The sequence below is a fragment of the Paroedura picta genome, chromosome 2, assembly GCF_049243985.1.
Source record: "Paroedura picta isolate Pp20150507F chromosome 2, Ppicta_v3.0, whole genome shotgun sequence".
Taxonomy (NCBI): Eukaryota; Metazoa; Chordata; class Lepidosauria; order Squamata; family Gekkonidae; genus Paroedura; species Paroedura picta.
In genome coordinates, this window is record NC_135370.1 from 44,940,747 (window position 1) to 44,965,957 (window position 25,211).

The 25,211-nt window shown below is 44.7% G+C and overlaps 1 protein-coding gene across 1 annotated transcript in view; it reads right to left on the reverse strand.

Annotated features, from left to right (window-relative positions):
- GALNT5 (polypeptide N-acetylgalactosaminyltransferase 5) overlaps window positions 1-25,211 on the reverse strand; it is a 48,199-nt gene that overhangs the window by 1,974 nt on the left and 21,014 nt on the right. The window contains exons 2-9 of the mRNA XM_077320003.1: window positions 24,822-24,988; window positions 23,764-23,883; window positions 21,454-21,589; window positions 20,051-20,170; window positions 18,622-18,739; window positions 16,776-17,099; window positions 7,203-7,283; window positions 4,597-4,758 (exon numbers count right to left, since the gene is read on the reverse strand). Of these exons, the coding sequence (XP_077176118.1) occupies window positions 4,597-4,758; window positions 7,203-7,283; window positions 16,776-17,099; window positions 18,622-18,739; window positions 20,051-20,170; window positions 21,454-21,589; window positions 23,764-23,883; window positions 24,822-24,988 (1,228 nt within the window). The remainder of the gene's footprint in view (window positions 1-4,596; window positions 4,759-7,202; window positions 7,284-16,775; window positions 17,100-18,621; window positions 18,740-20,050; window positions 20,171-21,453; window positions 21,590-23,763; window positions 23,884-24,821; window positions 24,989-25,211) is intronic.

Below are 25,211 nucleotides of genomic sequence, written 5' to 3' on the forward strand. Positions count from 1 at the left end.
ATGAAATCTTGACTGAGGCAAGATGTGGGGAGCTGTGGCCTTGCTATGTGTTTGTGATGTAAAAGGGCAGTTGGACACTGGCCGTTGTGTAAGAAGTAATTCACCACATCCTTTTCCACTCTTCTATCTTTAGCACAATCAAGTTTCCAACCTTTAAAAACACTGAAAAACAACAGCAAATTGGATGCAATGACTAAAAAAGAGGTTTCAGTTATAATCTTGCATCAAACATTGAAGATTCCTTGGAAAGCATCACGAGGAGACAGCAGATCCTGGGTGGGTTCATGCAGGGAGAGTCCGCCAGTCAGGCCCAAGGCAAGCCCCTTTAATGCTTTAGAGCAGGGTTAGTCAACCTGTGGTCCTCCAGATGTCCATGGACTACAATTCCCATGAGCCTCTGCCAGCATGGCTCATGGGAATTGTAGTCCATGGACATCTGGAGGACCACAGGTTGACTACCCCTGCTTTAGAGGTCAAAACTAGCCAATTGCACTGGGTCCAAAAGCATGCTGGAAGCCAGTGCATTTGATAAAGCCCTGGAATATGATCCAATGGACCCCAATCCTATAGTGGGCAGGGCGAGCAGCTTGGCGGGGGGGGGCACCACCAATGTTGCCATGAGACTGGCATGGTGGGACAAGAGGCAGAACTGAACTAAGAAACCCTGGGAAAAAATTTATATACATGAACAACGGATCTTCACACCATTGGTCAGTTTGGGTTTAATTTCTGTGAAAGAACACTTGCATAATTTTATGGTTGGGGGTCACCACAACATGAGGAACTGTATTAAAGGGTCGCGGCATTGGGAAGGTTGAGAACCACTGGTGTAGAGGTTAGAGCAGCCTTTCTCTACTTTTTTACCATTGAGAAACCCCTGAAGCAGTCTTCAAGTTTTGATAAATCCCAGAGGTGGTGCTATCATGCAGAATATGGTTGGGAAGCATAGCTGTGCACATATGCCCTTTCCCCTTCCCACCCCCTCCAGACCCATCATTGACCATTTTGGGGAGCAGATTGACCTGTCCGTATAAGCTTTACAGGCAGGACAAGGAAGGATGAGTTGGTGGTGATGTTTCTTTGTACAACTAACAGAGCACAGAATCAAATAAGTTAGAAAATATCAGGGGAATTACTCCCCAACAGAACTGATATGGGTGGAAATAATAAACATGTGCTCGAGTCGTGCTGTAGAATAGCCTTTCTCAACTTTTTTACTGTTGAGAAACCCTTCAGGCTTCAGGAACCCCTGAAGTGGATTGATAGTGCAGACTATGGCTAGGAAGTATAGCTGTGTACACGCCAATATGGTGCCCCTTCCCTTCCCACCGCCTCCAGGCCCATCATTGACAGCTGCATTGGTTGCCAGTTTGCTTCCGGATCAAGTTCAAGATATTGGCCTTGACCTTTAAGGCTATATGTGGCGTGGGCCCTACTTGTGGGACCGCTTACCACCTAATGCCCTCCGCAGAGCACTTTGCGCTGCGGGTATGAATCTCCTGATGGCCCCAGGGCCCCGGGAAGTGGGCCTGGCCTCGATCAAGGCCAAGGCTTTTTCGGTCCTAGCCCCTGATGAAACTGTCAAGGTTCTGCAGGGCCTGCAAAATGGAGCTCTTCTGCCAGGTGTTTGGTTGAGGCCAGGCTGAAGCCCCACGGTATTAGACCAGGTCCCCCCTCACCCTGGTTCTTGGGCCTGGTCTTAGACTAGTCCCAGATGTTGGTAATCTATTCCCGGTTTTTCATCCTTTGTTTGTACCCATGCTAGAAACCATGACTGCGAGTCGTTTGGGGAAAGGAGTTTTTATTGCATCATCGTTATCTTAGTTGTACTTTTTTGGGGAATAATGATTATATCGTAAGACGTTTTAATGGATGTTTTTAATGGATATTTTATACTGTTTATTGTGAACCGCCACAAGCCAGCTTGCTAGGAGCGGTGGTGTACAAATCGAAGCAATAAATAAACAAACAGATAAAAATATATTAAAAATTAATTGACAAAAGGGAGCTCCTCCGCCAGGCATTTGGTTGAGGTCGACCTGTCCATCACTTCCAATTGGCCCCCAAGTCCTCCCCTCCTACCATGACTGTTAACAAATCCACCCAACCCCTGGGTCTCAGTGCAAGTTGAGCTAAGGCTCTTGCAGTTTCACCTTCCTTTAATGTTATTGTTGTTACTGTTTATCATCTTAATGTTATTGTTGTTGTTACCACCTTACTGTTACCTGAATGATGTTATCTGTACTGTTTTGTTGTTTCATGTAAACCGCCCTGAGCCTTCGGTATATAAATACAATATAAATAAAAATAAATAAAATAAATAAAACTCCCACCCATTCAGGGAACCTTTCCAGGGCTGTCAAGAAACCCCAGGGTTTCACAAAGCCCTGACTGAGAAAGCTTTCTGTAGAAACAAGATTTCTCGACAACATAAATAAAGGGTGGTCACAGAGTCAACCAGAGGAGTAATGATCTTGGACTTGGTTCTGAACAGGTTCCAAGACCTGGCGAGAGATGTAGAGATTGTTACGCAAGTTCTGTGATCTTCAGCACTTTCCAGAAGCAACATTTCAGGCACGTATTTAATGACTAAGGGTACGAAAGGCTATTTTGCACATCTCTCTTCAGGAGTGCTGCATGTGCAGCAGTAGGCGTCTCTCAAGCTGCTGCATGGCCATGCCTGTTATATCAACGCTTATCACCTGATTATTCTGATCACCTATTTGGAGGGCAGAGTTGCAGAAGGTGCAGGGTCAGTGGTATTAAGTTGAATTGCAAAGTGCCTGCAGCAGAAGGGGCCTCACTGGTGTTTGAAATTGCTGTCATCCCTCAAATCCTCTTCTTCTCCCTCTCCCATGGGGTGATGGAAAGTGCCATCAAGCCACAGCTTACTCATGGCAAACCCATATTGTTTTCAAAGCAAAAGTTCTTCAGAGGTGGTTTACCGTTGCCTGCCTTCATGTCATGACCTTGGTATTCTTTGGAGTTCTCCCGTCCAGATGTTAGCCAGGGCTGACTCTACTTAGCTCCTCTCCCACAGCCTGAAAAATCTTTCAGTGAAAGTCGCCTTCCTGATTATCCCAAAGTGCTGTGGTTGATTTTTCTTCGTTTTAAGCAGTGCAGATAAAAGACGAGCCTGTAGAGGACAGCCATTACCTTTGCAGGAAATAAATCTGTCTCTTGGTTTCATACGACGGCAATAACTTCAGGCTGCATTTTCTCCCACCGGGCTGGTACTATTTTTCTTCAGTATCTGATGCTTTCATAAAAACTAATCTGATCTCTTACCTCAGCGGACAAAATCATGTAGGCCAAGCTTGCCGCTAGCTCAATCTTGTACAGGGGCAATCACCCAGGTCCAATTGTGCTGAAATGAGTATTATGGTGTTGTACAAAGAAAAGCGGGGGGGGGGGGGGACAAGTTTCTTTCTGGAAACAAGGACCGATCTGTCTTAAGACCTAAACTTCAGCAGTAGATCAAAGATTATCAGCGGCGTCTGACAAGTCATCAGGTAACCGAAATGATCGTTTGTTACATGCTTCCTCTTGACCTCAAAAAGAAGCACGACCATGTTGGGGCGCTTTTGCAGTAAGATTGTAAAGAAGAAACAATTGGAAGGAGCATCACTATCAGGATTTTGTACAGGGCTATTGATCGGCTACTATAATGGCTATTATTCTCCCAAAATGGAAAAGAACAGCAGTCTCTCTCTCTCTCTCTCTCTCGTTCTCTGTGTGTGTGTATGGATGGTGGAGGAATCCATTCTAATTTACTTTAGCACTTTTTAATGTTTTATTTCCAAAATTTATGGCTTGAAAGTTCATTTGGTTGATCTTTGGAACATGATCATTTAGAGCAGATTTTGTCAAATGCTTTCATGAAAGCCTGGGGTTTCTTAATGGCCCTGGAAGGGTTTTCCAAATGGGTGGGAGTAAATTAATTTTTAATATATATTTTTTAATTTGTTAAGCATTTATCAGGTGATATAACCATATATGATCATGTTGACCCGCCAAATGGCCTATGATGGGTGGGAAGGGGAAGGGCCATGGATGAGCATATACACTGCTATGCTTCCCAGTCATATTCTGCACAATTGAGCCACTTCTGGGGCTCCTCAAAGCCTGAAGAATGTTTCAAGGGTTTCCCAACAGTAAAAATCTGAGAAAGGTTGGTTTAGAGGAACTGTTTTTTAAAAATTATTATTGCTATGTTATAAAACGAACGTTTTGATAACCATTTATGGGCAACCATACTGATAAGATAGACTGACATGAGAGCCTTAAACATTGTTGCACCACTTTTAAAGAGGCCTGGACCAGTGAGGGGGCTAGGTGGGTCAGGAAGGACCATGGCTGACAGCATGGTGAAATGGTGATCCAAGAGCCGCTTAGAACAGCAAAATGTCTTGAGCCGCCACTGATTCAAATGCTCACGGATGCTGCCCTCTCCCTCGAAAACACAGCCTGCACAAACCCTTTCCCTACTTAAAAGACAAATGCCTGTCACCACCATAGACATGTAAATGATGTGCACCATTTCCAGTTTTGACGCAGTAGGGGGGGGAGACAGTCATTTGCAACCGTTGTACTTACGAGTTCTGGATGAAAAGCGACCAGTGATTTATGCAGCCATTTCAGACTATTGTTTCTTTTATCGCAGGGGTGCAGGCCCAGCGTCCCTTTAGCATCAGTCAGTGCCAGGCAGAGGTCTCCGTGCTGAATCAGTCTCAGCCAAGTGTAGTTGAACTTTTGGTTCTGCGTAAGGGAAGGAATCCATAACAGACTATGATTTTTTTTTTCTATAAAAGTGAATTTTTGTCTTGGACTTAAATTTTAAAGGCTGGAAGTCAAATAAGGGTACATTCCATGGTAATCATTTAAGCATCCGGATGTTCAGAATCACTAGATAAGGATGCTTCATTGTATATCCCAAGAACCCCACTAAATCTTGCCCCTGGGCTGTGCTTGTCATATCCTAGCACGTACTGCTGCTTTGCAGCCAGTATAACTGGAAATATCCAAGGTGTGTATAATTTTCTCTTCTTGCAGTAATGGTGCAAATCCTGATGCTTAGACAATGTGGAAAAATATTGCTAAAAATATCAAAATACCAGGCGGGGGGATGCACCGGGGCTTAGAGGAGGCAGTCTTGACTATAATCTCGGTAATAGTCAAAGCCCCTAAATCTCATGCTGGCAGAGGCTCATGGGAATTGTAGTCCATGGACATCTGGAGAGCCAACGTTTGGCCACCCATAGATTAACAGTAGTGGCTTTTTTTTAATTGGAGAGTGGAATTACCTGGACAAAAGTCCTGTGCTTGCAGTCAAAGGAATTCAGTTGTCGTAGCAGCAGCCTCAGACTGAGTCTGCTCTTGGCAGCAGAGAAGAAGAAGAAGAAGAAGAGTTGGTTCTTATATGCCGCTTTTCCCTACCCGAAGGAGGCTCAAAGCGGCTTACAGTCGCCTTCCCTTTCCTCTCCCCACAACAGACACCCTGTGAGGTGGGTGAGGCTGAGAGAGCCCTGATATCACTGCTCAGTCAGAACAGAGTAGAGTAGAGAGAAGGGCCTTCATTACTAGTTGCTTACCTGGCGATCCCAAGACAGCATGGAAAACAGCACAGAGACCCCCCCCCCTCCCCTGAGTCTGCCGGCTTTTCAAAGATAAATTTGAAAGAGGAGAACAATGGAAGCCACTTTGGGTCCCCCTTGGGGGGAAAGGCAAGGTACAAATTAAATAATTAAGTAAATAAAATAAACAATGTGGTAAAACTGCCCTTAAAACAAAAGAACTTCCAAACAGGTCTCAAAGAGAAAACCAAGAGTGAGATATACAGGGATTTCCTATGTAGAAAGAATGTAAAGAAACTCAATGAATGACTATATATTATTTGCTGATGGGTAGCAATGAATGTTGTACTGCCTGTGTTTGAGCACTCCTAGAGAAGAATGCCAGCTTTTGGCTCACTGATTTTTGTGCTATACCATATTCTGCCATGGGGTGCTGTACCTCTGAGAAGTTTAATATTTTGCTGGTGTGTGTACATGAAAGGTTCCAAGCTGGCTCTGCTTGTGGGCTGCAGCCACACTGAAGGAAAAGAAATCATCTCATGAATCGGACAGCTTTCACCTGGTATTGCAGTTCATTGTCTGATACAAAAGGAAGCTGCCTGGAACAGCAGGCTGACTCCAGATAAAGGTTATGGCTACCAGACCTGTTGCTATGGCAGGGGTCCCCCCCCATCAGCAGTTCTCCTTGCCCAGGACCAGTCCAAGTGACAGTGGAAGAAAAATCTTAAAACACTAACATTTTGTGCACCGCTACCCCACTTCCAAGGGGAAACCCAGAAGTGATGTAGGTTAGCTTTAGGAAAACGCTGTGGATTTCCCCAGTTCCTAGGGTGGCCCTACATCACCTCCACGTTTCCCCCAGAAGTGACATCGCAGTGCCTGGCAATCCCAATGAAGGCTGAGCCTTTATGACAAAGGAAACTTGTTCCAGGGACTTCTAGAAAGAGTTTTCACTCACAAGGTAGAAAAATGGGCAAACCTTTGTTTTCAAAAACGATCGCTTACTAGCTGTTGTTGTTGTTGGAGGGAAAATGCCTTGGAGGCCATCGTCACTCAAAAGTACAAACTTCGAAAATTAGATCGATGAGCTTTGTACTTCTCCACCATTCTTGAAGGCACTGCAGGTCACGGGTTCCTCCAATAGTTTCCATTTTGCTTGAATGGTAGAGAAGGACTTTGGAAGGCCACCTTAGGCTTGATTGTTTGTAAATAATAATTAGACATCTTTAGCCTACCCAGAAATGTTTATGTAGGTTACCATTCTTCTAGTCCTCTGCAGAACTGCAGCCCAGCTCTTTCATATGTTAGCTGTGGAGAAAGAGGGCTTTGCACTCACCCCTTCAACTGATGAATGAGCCACTTTGTGCATTCTTGGGGAGATCTGGCCTAAAAAGCTAGAAACAGCAGTGTCCGCAGTTTGCCACTGTCATCCCTCTCCACCACTTCAGCTCTCTGGTAAGAATAAAAGGTCTCCCCCTCAGTAGGAACTGATCCCTTCCGATGCCCTCTGCCCTGGCTGTGTCACACTGGATTATGAACCTGTTTACTGCTTGTGAAATGAACATTAAAACAACCATATTTGGCTTCTTGTATGCAGAATGCAAAAAATACCCCAACAGTCAGACTTACCTTGTTATTAACATCACACGTTTCTAAGGCCAGAACAGATTCACGCACAGTGATGCACTTTGACAAGGCTACGTTAACAATCTAGAAAAAAAAAACATACACAGTTGAAACAGATTATTTTTTAAAAAGAAAAGCTTCTTTGAAGCAGACATAAATGTTCGAGAGGGAAAAACAGAAATGATAAACTTGGGTTAAGGGCCATCTTGTCCAAATGAAAACAAGTAAGTCAAGTTAAATTTATCTTTGGGGTAATGCCCAGCATACCTTGGAGTCTTTCTGTCCAATTCCTCTTCCTGCATTTCCCCGCCAGCATGGGCAGGAATGATGCCAGCAGAAAGCTGAAGAGAGGAGAATGGTGTATTTGGGGTTTATATATTTCCCTTGGGGAAAAGAATGCCCTCCTTTCTCTTCCCTCAAGGACAGCCTTTTTCAACCTTTTGGCTGTGGAGGAGCCCCTGAAATTTTTTTCCAGACTTCGAGGACTCCCAGAAGTGATGTCAGCTGGTCACCTCCTGCCACGCCTCCACACCTTTATCCCTCCTTTTTCTCCCTCCCACTTGCCTTTACTACTACTATAGGGGCTCCACCTCATGTAGGCTGGAAAAAAGAGAAGGAGCTGTGAAGATAGGCTGGACCTCCCTCCCCCCTCTCCCTACCATGCCACTTCAGAACTCCCGGGGTCCCTCCACGGACCCCTGGTTGGGAATCCCTGCTCCTGGAAATACATAGCGACTGTCTCCTACGGCAGTGGTCCCCAACCTTTTTATCACCAGGGACCACTCAACACCGGGGACCACTCACGGGGGACCACTCAACGCCTTTTACTGAGGCCCGGTGGGGGGGGCAGTAGTTTACTCCTCTACTCTCAACCACTGCCCTAGCGCTCTCTGATCGCTATGGTAATGTTTAAACATCCCTTCAAAACAGACACGCCACAACAATGAAGTGTGTTGTAAAGGGCTGGGGGGGGGGATGAAGTAAAGGGCCGGGGGGGAGGGAGAAGGCGTCCTTCGGGGCCCACCTCCAATTAGTCGAAGGACCACATGTGGTCTGCGGCCCACAGGTTGGGGATCGCTATCCTACGGGATATCATTACACCAGTCCTCACTCAAATCCCATGTATTTTCATGTCTAAAAACTAATTTACACAAGATAAAGGAGAAAAGACCTCCATGTTTAACAGTGCTGGAGGCAAAGGTTCAATTATTAACAGGGGCATACAGCAATAATCACATAATCCATGCATATTCCGCACCATTACATGTACATATGTGCCACTAAGTTGCACTGAATTTTGCGGACTCCAGCATGCGACATGCAAGGCAAAGAAGAGGTGGTTTGTCATGACCCTTGGGCTGCAGAGCCTTCTTCGGTGGCTTCCCTTCCAAGTATCAACCCTGTTTTGCTTCTGAAACATGACGAGATGGGGTTAGACCACATTGTCTTACCTGCCACTCCTATTGTTACTAGCTAAGGCATATTAACTGAAGGATCGATTGCTATGCAAAATATCTGTTCTCGGTGTGTAATCTGGACTGAAACCCATTATGCATGTGTAACATCAAGGATTCGCTACAACCCTCTTCTGTGGTTATTGTTTTGATGTCCCAGCCTTGTGTAACTGGAGCATGCACTACCTATGATTCTCTCGTTATGGTCCGTTTTACACGCATAAAGCAATGCATGTGTTTTCCAGCTCTGATGTGCATTTGCTGTACCCCAGAAAAATCTGTGTTTCCAATTCCATGTTCCAAAGCTGGAAAATACACCTTCCCCCCAGTCACACACAATGGAGACCGCATGTGACGAGAGGATTATATAGAGCACCATCGCCCTTTACTCATGGTAGAATTGCCAAAATCATAATATTGCACAGGGCTAACGGGATACATCTGTACACAGCCCGTGGCGCCACGGGCGCCACGGACTGCATAAAAGAGTAAGGGGTAGTGGGGAGGAGTTAGGGTGGGACCGGTCCGGGATAAAAACTCGGGGGGGGCCAATCAGGAGCCGCGAAGCGGCTCCTGATTGGCCCCTCCGAGTGTCAATCCCGCCCCAAGCAGACAATGGGGAGCCGCGCGAAGCGCGGCTCCCCATTGCCTGCTTCACTAGCTCGGAAAATGGCGGCCCGCCTGGTGAGAGCCTCGGCTGGGGGGTGGCCCAGGAAGCCTTCTCTCGGCCGGCGGAGCGGCCTCGCAGCGTCGTAGACGCTGCGAGCCCGCTCCGCCCGGCGGCAGAAGGCTCCAGAGAGCCTCGGGGGGGTGGATGGGTGGGGGGGGATGGGAAGCCTTCTGCCGCCGGGCGCAGCGGGCTCGCAGCGTCGTAGACGCTGCGAGCCCGCTCCGCCCGGCGGCAGAAGGCTCCAGAGAGCCTCGGGGGGGTGGATGGGGGGGGACGGGAGTTCTAGCGCCCGTTGTATTTCTGCCTACAACGGGCTTAAGCTACTAGTCCTTAAATAAAATCAGTCATTCTTTGGTTTGCAAAAGAACATTCAGATTAAGCAAGGCTGCAAGCTTTGGTTGGTGGAGTTCTCAATCAGTGAGGACCTCCAAGAAACTTGTGGGAGCAGCTATCTCGTCCCCCCCCCACCTTTCCTTCATCCCATCTCCCCCTACTTATCTCAGTCTCTCACTTTCTTCAACCCACTTCTCTTTTCCTCTCTCTCTCGCCCTCTCTCTCTCTCCCATGCCTATCACTTTCTCTCTCTTTCTGCCCCCCATCACTCTCCTGCCTGCCTGGCTGCTTCCACTTGCTCCACAGCAGAAGCAGTGATGGTGGTGCTCCCAGCTGCTAGCTTGCCCCCCCCCCCCGCATAGCAGCAGTGGAAGCAGCACTTCTAGCTGGTTGCTTGTTTCACCCCACCCCAGCAACCATTGGGACACTTCAATGCAAGCACTGTAATATGTTGGGGGGCTGTAGTGGTCAGGAGTGTGGACTTCTAATCTGGCATGCCGGGTTCGATTCTGCACTCCCCCACATGCAGCCAGCTGAGTGACCTTGGGCTCGCCATGGCAGTGATATCAGGGCTCTCTCAACCTCACCCACCTCACAGGGTGTCTGTTGTGGGGAGAGGAAGGGAAGGCGAATGGAAGCCGCATTGAGACTCTTTCGGGTAGAGAAAAGCGGCATATAAGAACCAACTCTTCTTCTTCTTTAAGAAACATTTTTTTGTGTGTGTGCTAGATTTTTCTGCAAATCTTGGGGGGCGGCAGTTTTGCAGAATTTTTTTTTTACTTTCCACCTGGCCCTAATCCACAGATTTAAATATCTGCAGATCTGGACAGAGTTAGTTATCAAGAGAAAAACTTTCCTTAATTAATTGACTGAAGTCAGTTTCAATGAGTTGGCCACTCCTATTTATTCTTTGTAGTTATTTTCAATGGTAGTAGAAAGGAGCGTATGAAGAATGGCCTGTGCCTCTAATCACGTGTTGGCATTTGCCTATTAAGCTGCTTTTTCATCCTCTCAAAAATATATTTGCCATTAATGAATTGATTAGGAAGTTTGCGATTAATCAACTAACATTCTTTAGTCCGTTGACAGCCCTAAAATCAATCCTTTTTGCTTTGATACTCTAAAACTTTCTGTTTATTGCCTCTAAATGCTAGAAATCTATTGTATTTTTTTGGGGGGTGGGGTGGGGGGGAGGTAAAGCCATCTACATCTGCACCATATCACTAACCTAAGCCAGGGACTGGTTAAAAAGCAATTCTCCACGGATGACCTTATGCGGTCCATTTGATTGCCCAACCCATTCGAACAGCAATCTCCTAGCTTAAAATGATCTTGCCTAACCAAGACTAATTCAAGGGTTTTTTTTTTTTTTTTAAACCTCCCCTGAGTTAATCATGTGAACTGTAATTTGTTAACTTAAAGGTCAGAAAAATAAATATAAATAAGTAGCTAAGCCCTCCTGCTGTCACCGGAGCTCAGTTTGCTAATGGATTCAGAAGCTGAGTGAATGACTACATTTCCCTTGTTATGTCCTATGACGTTTCTCAAGTATCTCTCAACTCTTGAATTTCTGTTCTTTCCTCTCTTCTCCTGTGATGGATCATCCCAGGGCTGTGGACCATGCCAATGGTCTATTCTCTGCTATCTAACTATCCAATCCACTTTGAACATGATCATCAAAGGCTGGACAACGGGGCTGGAATGTTGTTTTAGCCAGGTACGATTTGTTCTAAATGTTTAAATTAAAAAAAATATTTTTTTAAACGTTCTTTTATTTTGTAACATCTAGCTGGATGAAGAGCTCCAGTGAGTATAAAAACTTGCACAGCACTTTATATCGTCATATATAATGTTTGGTGTACTATCTACTACAAAGTATTGCGTGGATTTGGGGGTGGGTGGGTCTTGGATCCTGCATGGATCAATATGAACGTTTACAACTTAGCTGGTCCGGAGTTATGGGCTGGAGTGTCATCAGTATGCACATGACACCCAGCTCTATCTCCTGATGGATATACGGCTGGATCTCCCCCTAGATATATTCGCCAGTTATTTGGAAGCAGTGGCTGGATGGATCAAGCAGAGTCGTCTGAAACATAACCCCTCTAAAACAGAGGTCCTGTGGCTGGGTAGAAGGGGGCAGGATCAGGAAGCACACCTCCCATGCCTGGATGGGGTGCAACTTACATCTGCACCAATGGCCAGGAGTTTGGGTGTGATTTTTGATGCCTCTTTATCTATGGAGGCTCAGATCACAAAAGTAGCCCGGGCGGCATTTTTCCATCTGTGCCAAGCAAGGCTACTAGCGCCCTACCTGTCCTCGGAACACTTGGCCATGGTGATCCATGCAACGGGCATGTCCAGATTAGACTTCTGTAACTTGCTCTATGCGGTCCTACCCTTGTCCCTGACTCAGAAATTACAGCTGGTACAAAATACAACGGCACAGGTCCTCACTGGGTCATCTTGGAGGGCCCATGTCCAACCATTGCTGAAACAACTGCACTGGTTACCGGGCTGCTTCCAAATCAAGTTCAAGGTATTGGTTTAGACCTTTAAGTCTATATGCGGTTTGGGTCCTACCTATCTGCGAGATTGCTTGTCTCCTTATGTCCCCCCCTCAGGGCACTTCACTCTGTGGATATGAATTTGTCGAGGGCCCCGGGCCTGCAGGAAGAACGCCTGGCCACAACCAGGGCCAGGGCCTTTTTGCCCCTGGCCCCTACCTGGTGGAATGAGTTCCCAGAAGAGCTTAAGGCCTTGTCAGAGCTCTCTGAGTTCCGCAGGGCCTGCAAGACGGAGCACTTCCACCAGGCTTTTGGTTGAGGCCAGGCCTAATACCGAGCTAATGACAGAGGGTCCTTCCCCGTCCTTCTGCAATCTGGATCCCCCGGGAGGGGGGCCTACCATCAGGAGGGGGCCTTTACATCTGGTTGCCACAGCCAGGAGAGATGATTGAAGATTAAGGCCCTTATGGGATTGTGTGATTGTCATCTGTGTTGTTTTTATCTGTTTTATACTGTATTTTATGGGTTTTATGTTTTATATATATTGCAAGCCACCACGAGCCAGCTCGTCTGGGAGTGGCAGGATAAAAGTCTAATAAATAAATAAATGATTACAAAGATGGTATTTTGGCGGAACCTGATAATTCCGAAACCCTGAAATTCACCAGCCAATCCCAGAGAACCTTCAACTTCTCCTTTTAGGCTTGCTGACCCTCAATATCTGGATATTTCACAGAATTACAAGTAATCTCCAGGCTATCCCTGAAGAAGTTGGTTGCTTGAGAGGGTGAACTCTATGGGATTATACCCTGTGGAGGTCCCTCCCCCACCATGCTTCCACCTTCCAGTCTGGAGCTGGCAACCCTATCTCCTTGGGAACGGGCACTATCAACGTCAAATAAGATGTCCAACTCATCTCTGGAATTGAAGGACTCCTTAATATCAGATCAACTGGTTCCCAAAGACCCTGCCACAGAAATCCTGGAGTCCTTCCTTCCAAACCCAAAGAAACAGAAGTCCCCACAGACTGAAAAAAAAGATAAAAAGCAAGAAAAACACCAAATAGACACTATTCCTTTGGTCTGCTAGCTGGTCCCCAGCCAAGACTTTATTGATACCAGACATCTGATACCAGACACAAAATGCTTCCCATCTCGGAGTCCAGAACCCAGCAGCGAGGATGTATATGTATGCATGTTAGAGGTAATCTACCGACACACAGGGATATAAATTGTAGAGGCTTTGGAGAATGAGCAGAATTATGAAGAACACCTGGTCAAAATGCCAAAGAAATGTCAAAGAAAAGGGACAAAATAAGGATTAAAAAATTTAGTGGGGACTGGCAACAAAATTTAGAGTCCGTTCCTGATAATGAGATGACTGTGAAGTTAGGCTTTTTATCAGTCTGTTATGGGCTGCTCACGAAGGGGGACTTCTTAGCTTGCCTGCTAAAACATTCCATTACAGATTTAGATACCATTATTATTGTTAGCATTAGACACGGGAAGTTGCTTGACTCTGAGTCAGACAATTGGTCTATCAGTTTCAGTACTGTCTACTCAGACCGGCAGTGGCTATGCAGGGTCCCAGGTTGCAGTCTTCCACTTTACCTATTACCTGATCCTATTAACTGGAACTGCCAAGCCCTGGATCTGAGGCCTTCTGCATGCCAAGCAGAAGCTCTGCTACTGAACCACTAGAACGACAGAGTTGATTTTATGTTTGTTAGGGTTCTCACTCTTCTGCGGAAGTTCATTTGGGTTTTGGAAAATGATACAAGCAATCCTAATTTTATTCCTGGAGGAAGAAAAATGGATACCTAGCGCTCTCTAGTGGTTGCAAGTTAGAAATGTGAACTCATAGAAGAAATTAGGCTTTGGCTAAGATTCAGGGGAGTAGCTGAGTTGGTCTGAAACAGCAGAACAATATTTGACACCAATGGCACCTTCTACTTACATGTACGGACTGGCAACTTCCAGTTCAATGTTTCAGAAGAAGTGTGTGCACACACTAAAATGTATACCTTGAATAGAACTTTCTTGGTCTTAAAGGTACAACCGAACTCAAACTTTATTCTGATGTTTTGAATAAGTTATTAAAGAACTAGGAATGTACAGAGAAAATATTTAAAATAGTTTACTTTGGCAATTGGGATAAACGCCAGATGCCAAAAGTGACTTGGCTGCTTATGTGAATAATTTTTCTTGCTAAGCAACCATGCAGACCAGGGAGAATGAGAGCCACAAAGGGATTTTTGAGGTTTGCTAGTATAAACATTTTCTCCTGATTTAGAAATATAAGTAGAGCCATGTCGGATCAGGCTGGGGACTGCTTACGGCAGCCAGCCAGCTGGCGCCACCAAGCCTGCAAGCAGGATATGAACGCAACAGACCTCCCTTATTGTGTATCCCAGCATCGGGCAAGAAGAGGTATGCTGCCTCTGATCATGGAGGTTCCAATTACTTATTGCAATGGATAGCCTATATTGCAATGGATAGGCTAATTGAGTGATTTACTTTCTATTTCTTTCAAAGGCGGAAACATTTGTGCTGAGACGAACTAGGCCAGAAAGATGAGAAATGCTAACAAAGGAGGCAAGTCTGATGTCAATATGTGCGTCTTTCAACATCTGTTTTTGATTAGATCAAAACTCCAGCGGGGGCAACAGGCTTGATTTACAATGCAATCCTAAAAATACATCTTCTTATGCCTACTGAAAGAGCCTCTTGTGGCGCAGAGTGGTAAGGCAGCTGTCTGAAAGCTTTGCCCATAAGGCTGGGAGTTCAATCCCAGCAGCCGGCTCAAGGTTGACTCAGCCTTCCATCCTTCCGAGGTTGGTAAAATGAGTACCCAGCCTGCTGGGGGGTAAACGGTAATGACTGGGGAAGGCACTGGCAAACCACCCCGTATTGAGTCTGCCATGAAAACGCTAGAGGGCGTCACCCCAAGGGTCAGACATGACCCGGTGCTTGCACAGGGGATACCTTTACCTTTACCTTTACCTTTATGCCTACTGATGTCAGTAGATTTAGATTGCTGTAACTCTGCTTACAATTACACTACTAGTGGCTTTTTTTTTAAAGTCTAGATTTAGTTAGCCCATGAGCACCTCCAAAGACTGGGAAATACCCTCCTGGTCTTCACTAAGCTATTCTCATAGTGTATTCCACCCAAAGCACTCTTCCTCCCTGCCTAAATATGACATCTAAATAGAACTTCCATGATCAGTCTCTCAGAATACCACATGCTGGAGACAAGCCCCACAGGGAAGTACTGTCACCCTGGCTGTAAGATTTTCAGAGGCTGGGCTGGATGAAACTCTAGCTTTCTTAAGCTGACACATTGATACAAGACAGGGACTCAGGGACTGCAGACCGATTCTCTGACTTCTGCTACAGCATGGCATCTGTTTGACTATCAAGGCAGAGAGACCACACAATGTGCCCATAGGACCAAAAGTTGGATCTGAGCTGCAAACCCCATTCTCCTTATCAATCTCCCTTCAGCTAATTTACCCCTACTGAAATTCCACTAGGAGCCACTCAAAATTAACATTCCCTCAAGATCCTCCACAAATGTATGCATCTCCAAATAATTTAACCCCCAAGTATTCAAATCCCATCCAGACTCCACCCCATGACGTCCCTATACAGTCGCCTCCAAATCAATTATCTCCCCAAATGCATTTCCCCCTTTGCTCCCCAATAAGAACGAAACACACACACACAAATATCTGTTTTGCTTTGCTTCCTGTCCATCGTGTGCCGACTTATCCCCTTTCCCCGTCTCCAGCTTTTAGAAGCCAAAAACAGGCATGAAGAAGAGCTGTCCTACAATCAACCACCATCTAGCATCCCAAAGAGCCAACTTACACTCACGGTCACACTTTCTCTACTCTACATCTCTTGTTACTCTCTTCACCATGCCTCCACAGGAGAAGGCAAAGGGGAGTTCTGGCTGCTTCCGGGCAGGAGTGCAGAAACACACCCTCACCACCACCACAGCAACCAACACTGCAGGAGTGGGCAGGAATGGAGTCCACGCTCACCATTCTTGCACCACTCACTGCTGCTGCTACCCCCCCCCCCACATACTTCTCCCCCTCCAAGGGTCGTGGTGGAGGGCCTGCTAATGACGGCCTCTTGGCCTGCTAAGCAGGGCCTGCTAATGACGGCCTCTTGGCCTGCTAGGCTCCGCCTGTTAACGAGGGCCTCTTGACCTGCTAGGCTGGGCCTTATAATGAGCTGGCCAGCCCCCGCCCACCCCACTTGATCCGGCTGTGAGCTGCAGCCCAAAGTCACCTTAAGCTGCCTGGCTGGGGGCCCTTTCAGGGCCTGTTCTTAGGAACGGGATTTGAAGCTAGTTTCAGTGTGATTTCACAGTTGCAAAACTGGAAAATCTGCTTCTAAAGTGCATTGACAGTGCATTATCCAACATGTGCTGAATGAATCCTGGAGAAAACAGCAGCTTCAGAGGTTGGACTCCACAGCATCACATTCCTGCTCCTGCCTTCCCCCAGACTCCAACCTCCACATTGCCTGCTCCCAAATCTCCAGGCAACCTCATTGGCACATGCAGGAACCGTATCATGCAGCTGGAAATCTGAACATACCAGGCCACTGGCTTTAACAAGGGGTGCCTCTATATCAGGGTAGACATTTTCCAGGTACCACTTGAAGCTTTTGCACTGAAGCCGCTTCCTCAGTTCCATCTGCTGAGTCAAGTTTCCAACATCCAGGTTTTTCAGAATGAGGTGGTACCCGTGTCCATAGAAGAGATCCTTGTATTCATCCATCCAAACCTCAGCAACACGAGCTAAATTCCTCTCCACCGTGGTAATACGGTCCTTGGGAAAGGAGTAGGGGTTATCGTTCCTGAAGATATGGCCCACTCTGGAACATGGGATAATTTCGATTTCACCTCCACACATCCAAACCTGTTAAAAAATGGTATGGTGGCATTGATGGAATCACTGGCAAATGTATGTTGTCATGCAATATCTTTCATCAGCTACTTAACACAACCAATCCCGTTAGGTTAAAGAACCAATATTTATATGCAATCCAATGTATACAATCTATCACATTTATCCCGGCCTTCAAAGAATCTCAGAGCAGTGTACACAATTCTGCATTTTACCCTGACACCAAACCCTGCAAGTCAGGTTAGGTTGACAGGGAAGGAGGAGCCCAAGGTCATCCAGTGAGGTTGAGGCTGAAGGGGGGTTTGAACATCAAGTAAATCCCTGTGGCCAATTCCACATGGCTGCCAGGCTGCCAGCGGTGTGTTGCTGCAGAGCTCAATGCTCTGCAGCAATCTGAGCCCACACGGGAACACAGTTCAGTGGGGTACCTAGGGGTCCATTGAAATGTGTCCCGCCGGGAAACAAAATAGTGGTGGATCAGTTCCGCTGCATGAGGGTGTGCCACAGGGGTTCTTTATTTTGCAGTAAACAAAACAAAACAAAAATGAATGCCCTGATCTGCCCAGCAGTGTGGCAAAGCACAGCGAAGCCAACTAGGGCATTCTTTGCCCCCTCTGGGCCACTGTAGGGCAGGGAGGAGCAGGGCCTGGGAGGCCCTATCCACATGGGCCTGCTGCAGAACAGGCCCTGTTGGCCCCTACAGTGGCTAAGAGAAGATGGATTCCCCAATGTTCCCTTTGCCTGGGTCAACTGTGGCCAATGGCTGTGTCATGTGGAAGCGGGGATTTGCCCTGCTTCCATATGACCACACTTTGGGCCTTTTCTGCCTGTGCTGAATCAGCCTGTGTGACACTGTTACCATTCACCGCATTGGCTTTCTCAGTAAGAAAAGATAAATGATATTGAACATTAGAGGGCACATTTCCAAATAAACATACATAGAATCAGACTGTTAAATGATGCTTCTTACATATCAACTTTTGGGTCTTGCAAGTCACTTTCAAATCTAAAACATTTTCATGGAGATAATTTTGAGGGCCATATTAGAATCACAGAGTTGGAAGGACCTCCAGTGTCATCTAGTCCAACCCCCAACAGAATGCAGGAAATTCACAACTACCTGCCCACTACAGTGACCCCAATTCCATGCCCAAACGATGCCCTCCCTCCCCCTACAAAAAAACCTAGAATCCCTGGCCTATCTGGCCTGGAAGAAATTCATTTCATGATCTCAAAGTGTTGATTGGCATGTCCCTGGGTATGCAAGAAAGGGCCATAAAAGCCAAGAATTGACACAATCCCTTCTGCCCACCTACTCATAATCTTATATACCTATTTTTTATAAACCTATTTTATTTTTATATACATATTTTGTTATTTGAATTCTACGCACTTATCTTGACTAAACAAAATAGGAAGGCACTTCATATGAAAATCTCAGCATGTCTGCAATGGACTGTGACAATTAATGCCCCTATGTTTGCAAAACTATAGAAAAAATTAAATCAAAATACTGCTTAGGAACACAACATACCTTGAATGAAATCTCCATGTTTTCCCCTCCCCAAACATCAAGGCCAGGATCGTAGGTTCCAAGTTCAAAGAAATATTTCTTATCAATGGAAAATAACCCACCTGCCATTACAGGACACCTAGTAAGTGAACAAAAAATCAGGTATGCACATTGTACACGAGGGAAAAATGTACCGCTTGTAATTATTAATTCATTTTGCATGCTCAGAAAGTCACTGTGCTGCCACTCCAGAGAACCTGCTTAAGCTGGCTTAGACCAGCCTTTCTCAACTTTTTTACCATTAAGAAACCCCTGAAACATCCTTCAGGCTTCAAGAAACCCCGAAAATGGCACGATTGTGCCGAAAATGGTTGGGAAGGGGAGGGGTCCCAGGTGTATATGTGCACCTGGGGCCCCTCCCCTTCCCAACCTCTCTAGGCCCAGCATTGGCCATTTTGGAAGGGGGAGATGGGTCGACATGTCCATATATGGTCATATCATCCAATAAATGTTTAACACATTTTAAAAATACATTAACATAACTCCCACCCATTTGAGAAACCTTTCCAGGGCTGTCAATAAACCAAAGGGTATCACAAAACCCTGGTTGAGAAAGCTTGCCATAGACAGTATGGAAGGAGGAGGCCTTTATAAACTCCTACCCAAAATATCCAGAATGGAACAACATTCCATGTTTACTAGTGCTTGAATGGCACCTTACATGGATCAAATGGGATCTTGGCACTGCTCAGCTTCCATCATGGCTGTTTTTTGTTGAAATGTTTTTTTTTTAAAGTACCACTGGAGAAATCGGGAGTGTGGGGAGGCTAGCCAGCTCAGAACATCACAACTGTGCAGCATGGATGCAACCGCTTCCCCCCAATTTTGGCTTCAATTTGTTGGAGATGCAATAGTTCTTAAAGCCTTATAAATGGATAACTTTCCCATCTGTGCTCTGTGCAAGCAACATCTGTTATTGTTTTAGGAATCTAACAACTGTGTCTACTGTGATACCAGTCTGTACCCAAGAAAGGCCTAGCTCCCCAATATACCAATATCATGAACAGGATGAAACACATGTTGTTGGATATTGTACTATTGTAGCAGTTTGCTAAAGAGTGGACCATCCTCTTGACTTATTAGGAAAGTTCCTGGTGTACCACTGTTCTGGAGAGCTATTTATGCTTGTTCTAAGGCTGTTTTGACACCACAGTCAACTTCTGAATGCAACTCCTAGATTTTCCTGTGAACGACACAGCACACTGTATTTAATGATCTGTGCATACTACCTCTGCCATAAATTACACGGCCTTCTCCTATCCTAGCTGCCTCATGCATCTGTCATGAAAAGTATGGAAGAGAAATATTTTAAATCAATCAGGACATAAATCCTAAGGGCTTAATGTTTAGGACCAACTTCATCAATACGAGCTTAACTTCATATACTTACCGAATTATATCAGTGTCCTTAATCTTATTTTTCTGAATGACATCTGGAGGAATTGGCTTCCACCCAAAATTCATTGGCCATGTAAAAATGCCACGCTGAAAACTATCCACAGTCATATAGCTGAAGACAAGAAATTATGACAGGTCTTAATTTCAGAAAGACAGTTCCTACCAGCAAAGGTTAACTATAAATTGTGTGATTTATTGGGCTAGGGCGGGAGGGGCTGAGTAGCAAGGGTACACAAGGGAAGGGAGAACAAAGAGGGCAAACAGGCCCCAGCCTCCCCTCCCCCAACTCAAGAGCCTCACAGTATTGATTTGTATTGCCAAACAAGGTTGTAGCTATCCTAACTTAATTTTTTCTGGGCGACAGCTTACAGAGCCAAATTAGAAGCCTCTATCCTTATCAATGCACAGGGGATACCTTTACCTTTTTTTATCCTTATCAAGTGAATTGCCATCCATGGTGATTAATGGATTTATTATTGTTGAATGCTACATACTAAAGTATATCACACACATTTATTATGTTCATATTTCCAGAGCTTAAGCCCACTATTTTGAGTCCAATGTTACCTTTAAGACCAACTAAGTTTTATTCAAGGTGTAAGCTGTCATGTGCACAACACACTTCATCAGACGATAAAATGGGAGTTTTATAGGACCACAAATGGGACCATGTATATAAGTAGAGAGTGGGTCATAATTAGTACAAGGCGTAATTAAGATGTTTACCAGATACAAGAGTTTTACAAAAATAAGACGCTAAGTTAATCAGGTTATCATTCATTTGGGTTCAAGTCTGGGGAGGAAACATAGTAAAGGAAATAAAAATGTCAAGATTTTAAAAAATTGACAGATACATTCCCAATTGTGGAACCTGAGAGTAATTAAAAGAGAACCTGTCATGAGTTACTAATTAATCTTTAATCTTGACATCCTCATTATATTGTGTATTAATCCATGGCCCATTCTCTACTTATATATGTGGTCCTGTAACTCCTGTTTCATTGTCTGATGAAGGGTGCTGTGCACACGAAAGCTTACCCCTTGAATAAAACTTAGTTGGTCTTAAAGGTAACATTGGACTCAAACATTGTTCTGCTACTTCAGGCCAACACGGCTACCCACTTGAATTTAAACCCACAATCTTAACTACTGATTTTCTGTGTGTGTGTGTGTGTGTGTGTGTGTGTGTAACCTGATGAGCTTATGCTTTAATCAGGACCCCAGGTTGCTTCCCTAAATCACTGCCAGGCATCAAGTATAGACACATCCCACTCAAAAGATTATCAGCACTGTCAGGACCGATGCCAGTGTAGGCTTTAACTTGTAAAGGTGTTTTATATGCTGGTCCCCTTTCCTGTGCACTCATCACAATGGCTGGATTGGGGCAAACGTTACCTCATGTCTTTGTCACTGATGACTTCAATAACAGGGCACGCAACTTTCTTTCTGTTTAAATAGATTCGGTCCAGTAGTGGCTCCAGCCACCCCACATTGCATTCTACATGTGAATCTAGGAATGTCAGCACATCACCTGAAGAAGAAGAAAACACCAATGAATAATTTCTGTTATACCAGGGGAATAGAAAACGACTCTGAGAGTCTTTACTGGAGGGCCTCTTGTGAGGGAGGTAGCTGGAAGAGACAGATAATATCAGCAGAATTCTACTGTTGTGAGATGGGGGTGAAGATAATATAAAACCCGTTCTCTGATATTAGTATGGGGAGGGATGGGGTATTTTTTGCCGCCATGTTGGTATTAAAGTTTTAATGGGGTTTTTAATGGGGTTGAGATTACTGTTACCCGCCTCGAGTCTGTGGGGAGAGGCGGGAAATAAATTGAATAATAATAATAATAATAATAATAATAATAATAATAATAATAATAATAATAATAATAATTCTCCCCATGAATGCATCAGTGATTTTTGCTCAAGTCATTCTTTCCCAGCTTTATAAAATCACCAGGTTGTTTCATAACTAATTCAGGTAAGAACTAAATGAAATGTTTCTGACTAGAATCTGCTCGGTTTTATTCATTTATTACAGCCAACACTGATCTCAAAGCACAAGCTAAAGACGGATAAAAACATTAAAAATTCACAACCTCATTAATGGCTGATTTCAGTAATATGCTGTAGTTAATAAAAAAAGACTCGAGTATTTGCTTTCTTATTGATCAAGCTGAAATGTAGAATTAGTTCCCCTTAAGGATAGTTTCACTAAGGTCATCTGCAAGAAAAGATGCATAGGATTTGACAGATCTGCCTGGAAGCTTGGATGAAATTGAAGAGCTATATAAAGAACAGATGTCATTATAAAATGAACAATGGAGTAACACGTTAAGTGTCATCAAATTGCAACCAGCTGTTAAAAAGGCTTCATGGGGTTTTCATTGCAAGAGATGAGCAGAGGTGATTTGCAACCCCGGACTTCCTCGATACTCCTCCATTCAAGTACTAACCGTGGCCAACCTCACTTAACTTCCAAGCTCTGACAAACTTGGACTAAATGTTGATCAGATTTATGCATGCTTTTCAACTAATTTTTAGAGCATTAAAAACAAATCTTTTGTATAAAATAAAAATAAATAAATACTTTTATACAGTATTGGATACAGGTCTGCTGATGGAAGAGGCCGGAAGGGTGATTTTGCTCCCTTTCTCTTCCTCACTGACCCCAAGAATCCACCTTCCTGTGGCTTGAAGGGACCGCCATGAGAAGGGGAAGGTAGGGAACATCTGTGATCATCAGTACTTTCTGCTGAGAGATGGCTGAAACTAACCCAATCCATATCAGCATTTCTGGAACGCAATTTCCCTTTTTCTCCCTCCTGAAACAGTAGATCCCACAAAATCCATTTCATTCATGTTTTATTAGGTATTTCTGTTTAAACCCCAGTAACAAGAGAGGGGGTACACATGGGGTGGTGGGAAATTGTGTTTTGGTGGTGCAAGTCTTTATGCTCACCAAACCACTAGAATGGAGCCACTTCATAATCTTTGGAAAGACAGTTTAGATGGTGAAATGATATAATATGTCCACTGTATCATCCCCCATTAGCCAGTATCACCCATCTGACTGATCCAGGAAGCGCTCTCACTTTTTATTGACTCAGTCTCTCCCCATGACATCACTGCATAGCCAGTTCTGATTGGCTAAGCTAGCTCTAGGACATCTGCAACTAAGCAAAGAAGCTAGAAGGGAGCAGTAATCAGAAGAAATAATGCTGTTGCAGTAGGTGAAATAATACCACTGAAATTAAAAGGGTGAATATTTTCATTAAATACTTCTCCGGAAAAAGCTCTATCACGTCACTCTCCTTCACTAGAGCCTTAAACACATAGTTCAATCTGTATATCTAAATGGGAAACTCTTTCCCTTTCTTTTTACATTTGGTTTTTTTAATTGGTGAAGAGACGATACACAACCCTGCGAATGGTAAGTGTATTTACATCTCATTGAACTTGTTAGAACTTAAATATGATTAATTCCATTTATTTCAGCAAAACATTAGGTGATGAAATCTGCTTTACTGGATTGTCTCCAATGTCACTTCATCATCATGTAGAATAAACAGGGAAGTGCAAATAAATATCCAAACGCCCCATGACAACAAAAGACAATGTTACGGTGGCTGAGGTGGCTCAGTCAGTAAGCCTGGAGATCACAGCTTTGTGAATTCAAACAAGAGACAATGCTATGTACCTTTCGCAATCTCTGCTCCAGCCAGCCTCGCTCGTATTAAACCGTGTCTTTCTTTGAGATGAAGAACACGAACTTTAGGATACTTCGACATGTACTGGTCTAACTTATCCTTGAGGTAAGCTAGAGCGACACAAAAGAGAAACAAATAAAAAGACCCTCAGGATTTACTTCTCAAACGGTGCAATCCTAAACAGACTTGGTGAAAAGTGCTGCCATGTTGCAGTCGACTTATGGCACCCCCCCCCCGTACGGTTTTCAAGGCAAGAGACAAACAAACCTGCCACTGCTTAGCAGTCCTGGGCTACCACCCTAATACAAACCAGGGCACCAATCCTGCTTAGTTTCCAAGATCCTATGAGTCCTGACTAGCCTGGCCAATCCAGGTCAGGGTTAAACAGAGTTATCCCTTTCTAAAATATATGAGTTTATGAAAGGGCACAACTAGATTGCTGGACGTTGCCTCCTGGTGGCTAGGGCTACTTCTGAATAAAATTAAAGCTTCCAGTCAATCCATTCATGGATTTCCCCCATTTTATCAGTTCTGTGAACTCATGAATGATAACATTTGTGAATTTGACTGGGAAACTTTTAGCTCATAGTACAATGCAATTGCATACATTTCCTCTGTCTCCAGGACTGTTTCTGCACTGGGAACTTTGCTGACTCAGCTTCTGTGCAAGAGCACAAATCGGGGGTGGATGAGGCGCACCGGGCCAAATGCTCCCTCATGTGGGAGTAGGAAGAGTTGGGACAACCTGCCCCGGCTCAAACTCCAGCCTGCAGCCTGGCGCAAAGCCTCTGGTGTGGAAGTGGTCCAGGAAAGCCCATCTGATGAAACTGGGATGGATTGCATTCCCTGATCTCTATCCTTCTGTCAAAATATACTATTTCAACATAGTTGGTATTAAGAATATGTCTGTTTCCTACACAGAGGTAATCTCTCCTGTAAACAATCCCTATGTAGAGAGATACAGTGAAACAAAACCAGCTTGAAATTCCAGGACAGTTTAAGGCAAATGAATTTAGTCAAAATCCACAATAAATACATGCAGTGCTACCTTTTGTGCTGAAGTCGTCCACCAAAATAATTTCTTTAATAAACTGAGGAGGGGATCGATTGAGGACACTGTGAACGGAACGCAAGAGGGTGGACCACACTTCGTCCACAAAACACATGATGACGCTGGTAGTGGGAAGGTCATTGTGTACGAGAAGATCTGAACATCTGCAAAAACAGAGGTACATCAGGTGGCGTTCAAAATACATGCAGAAGACTGGATGAATGTCATTTCTGCAACATGCACAACATGTTAAGTGAAGATGTAGTTAACAGGAAGCAGGAGAGAAAACCAAAGAAAAATTGCAAATTGAACAGTATCAACGTTAGCAGCGATATGCCAGTGATTGCAACGATAATAAATAACAGTGTCATTTGGGCAATCCGTCTC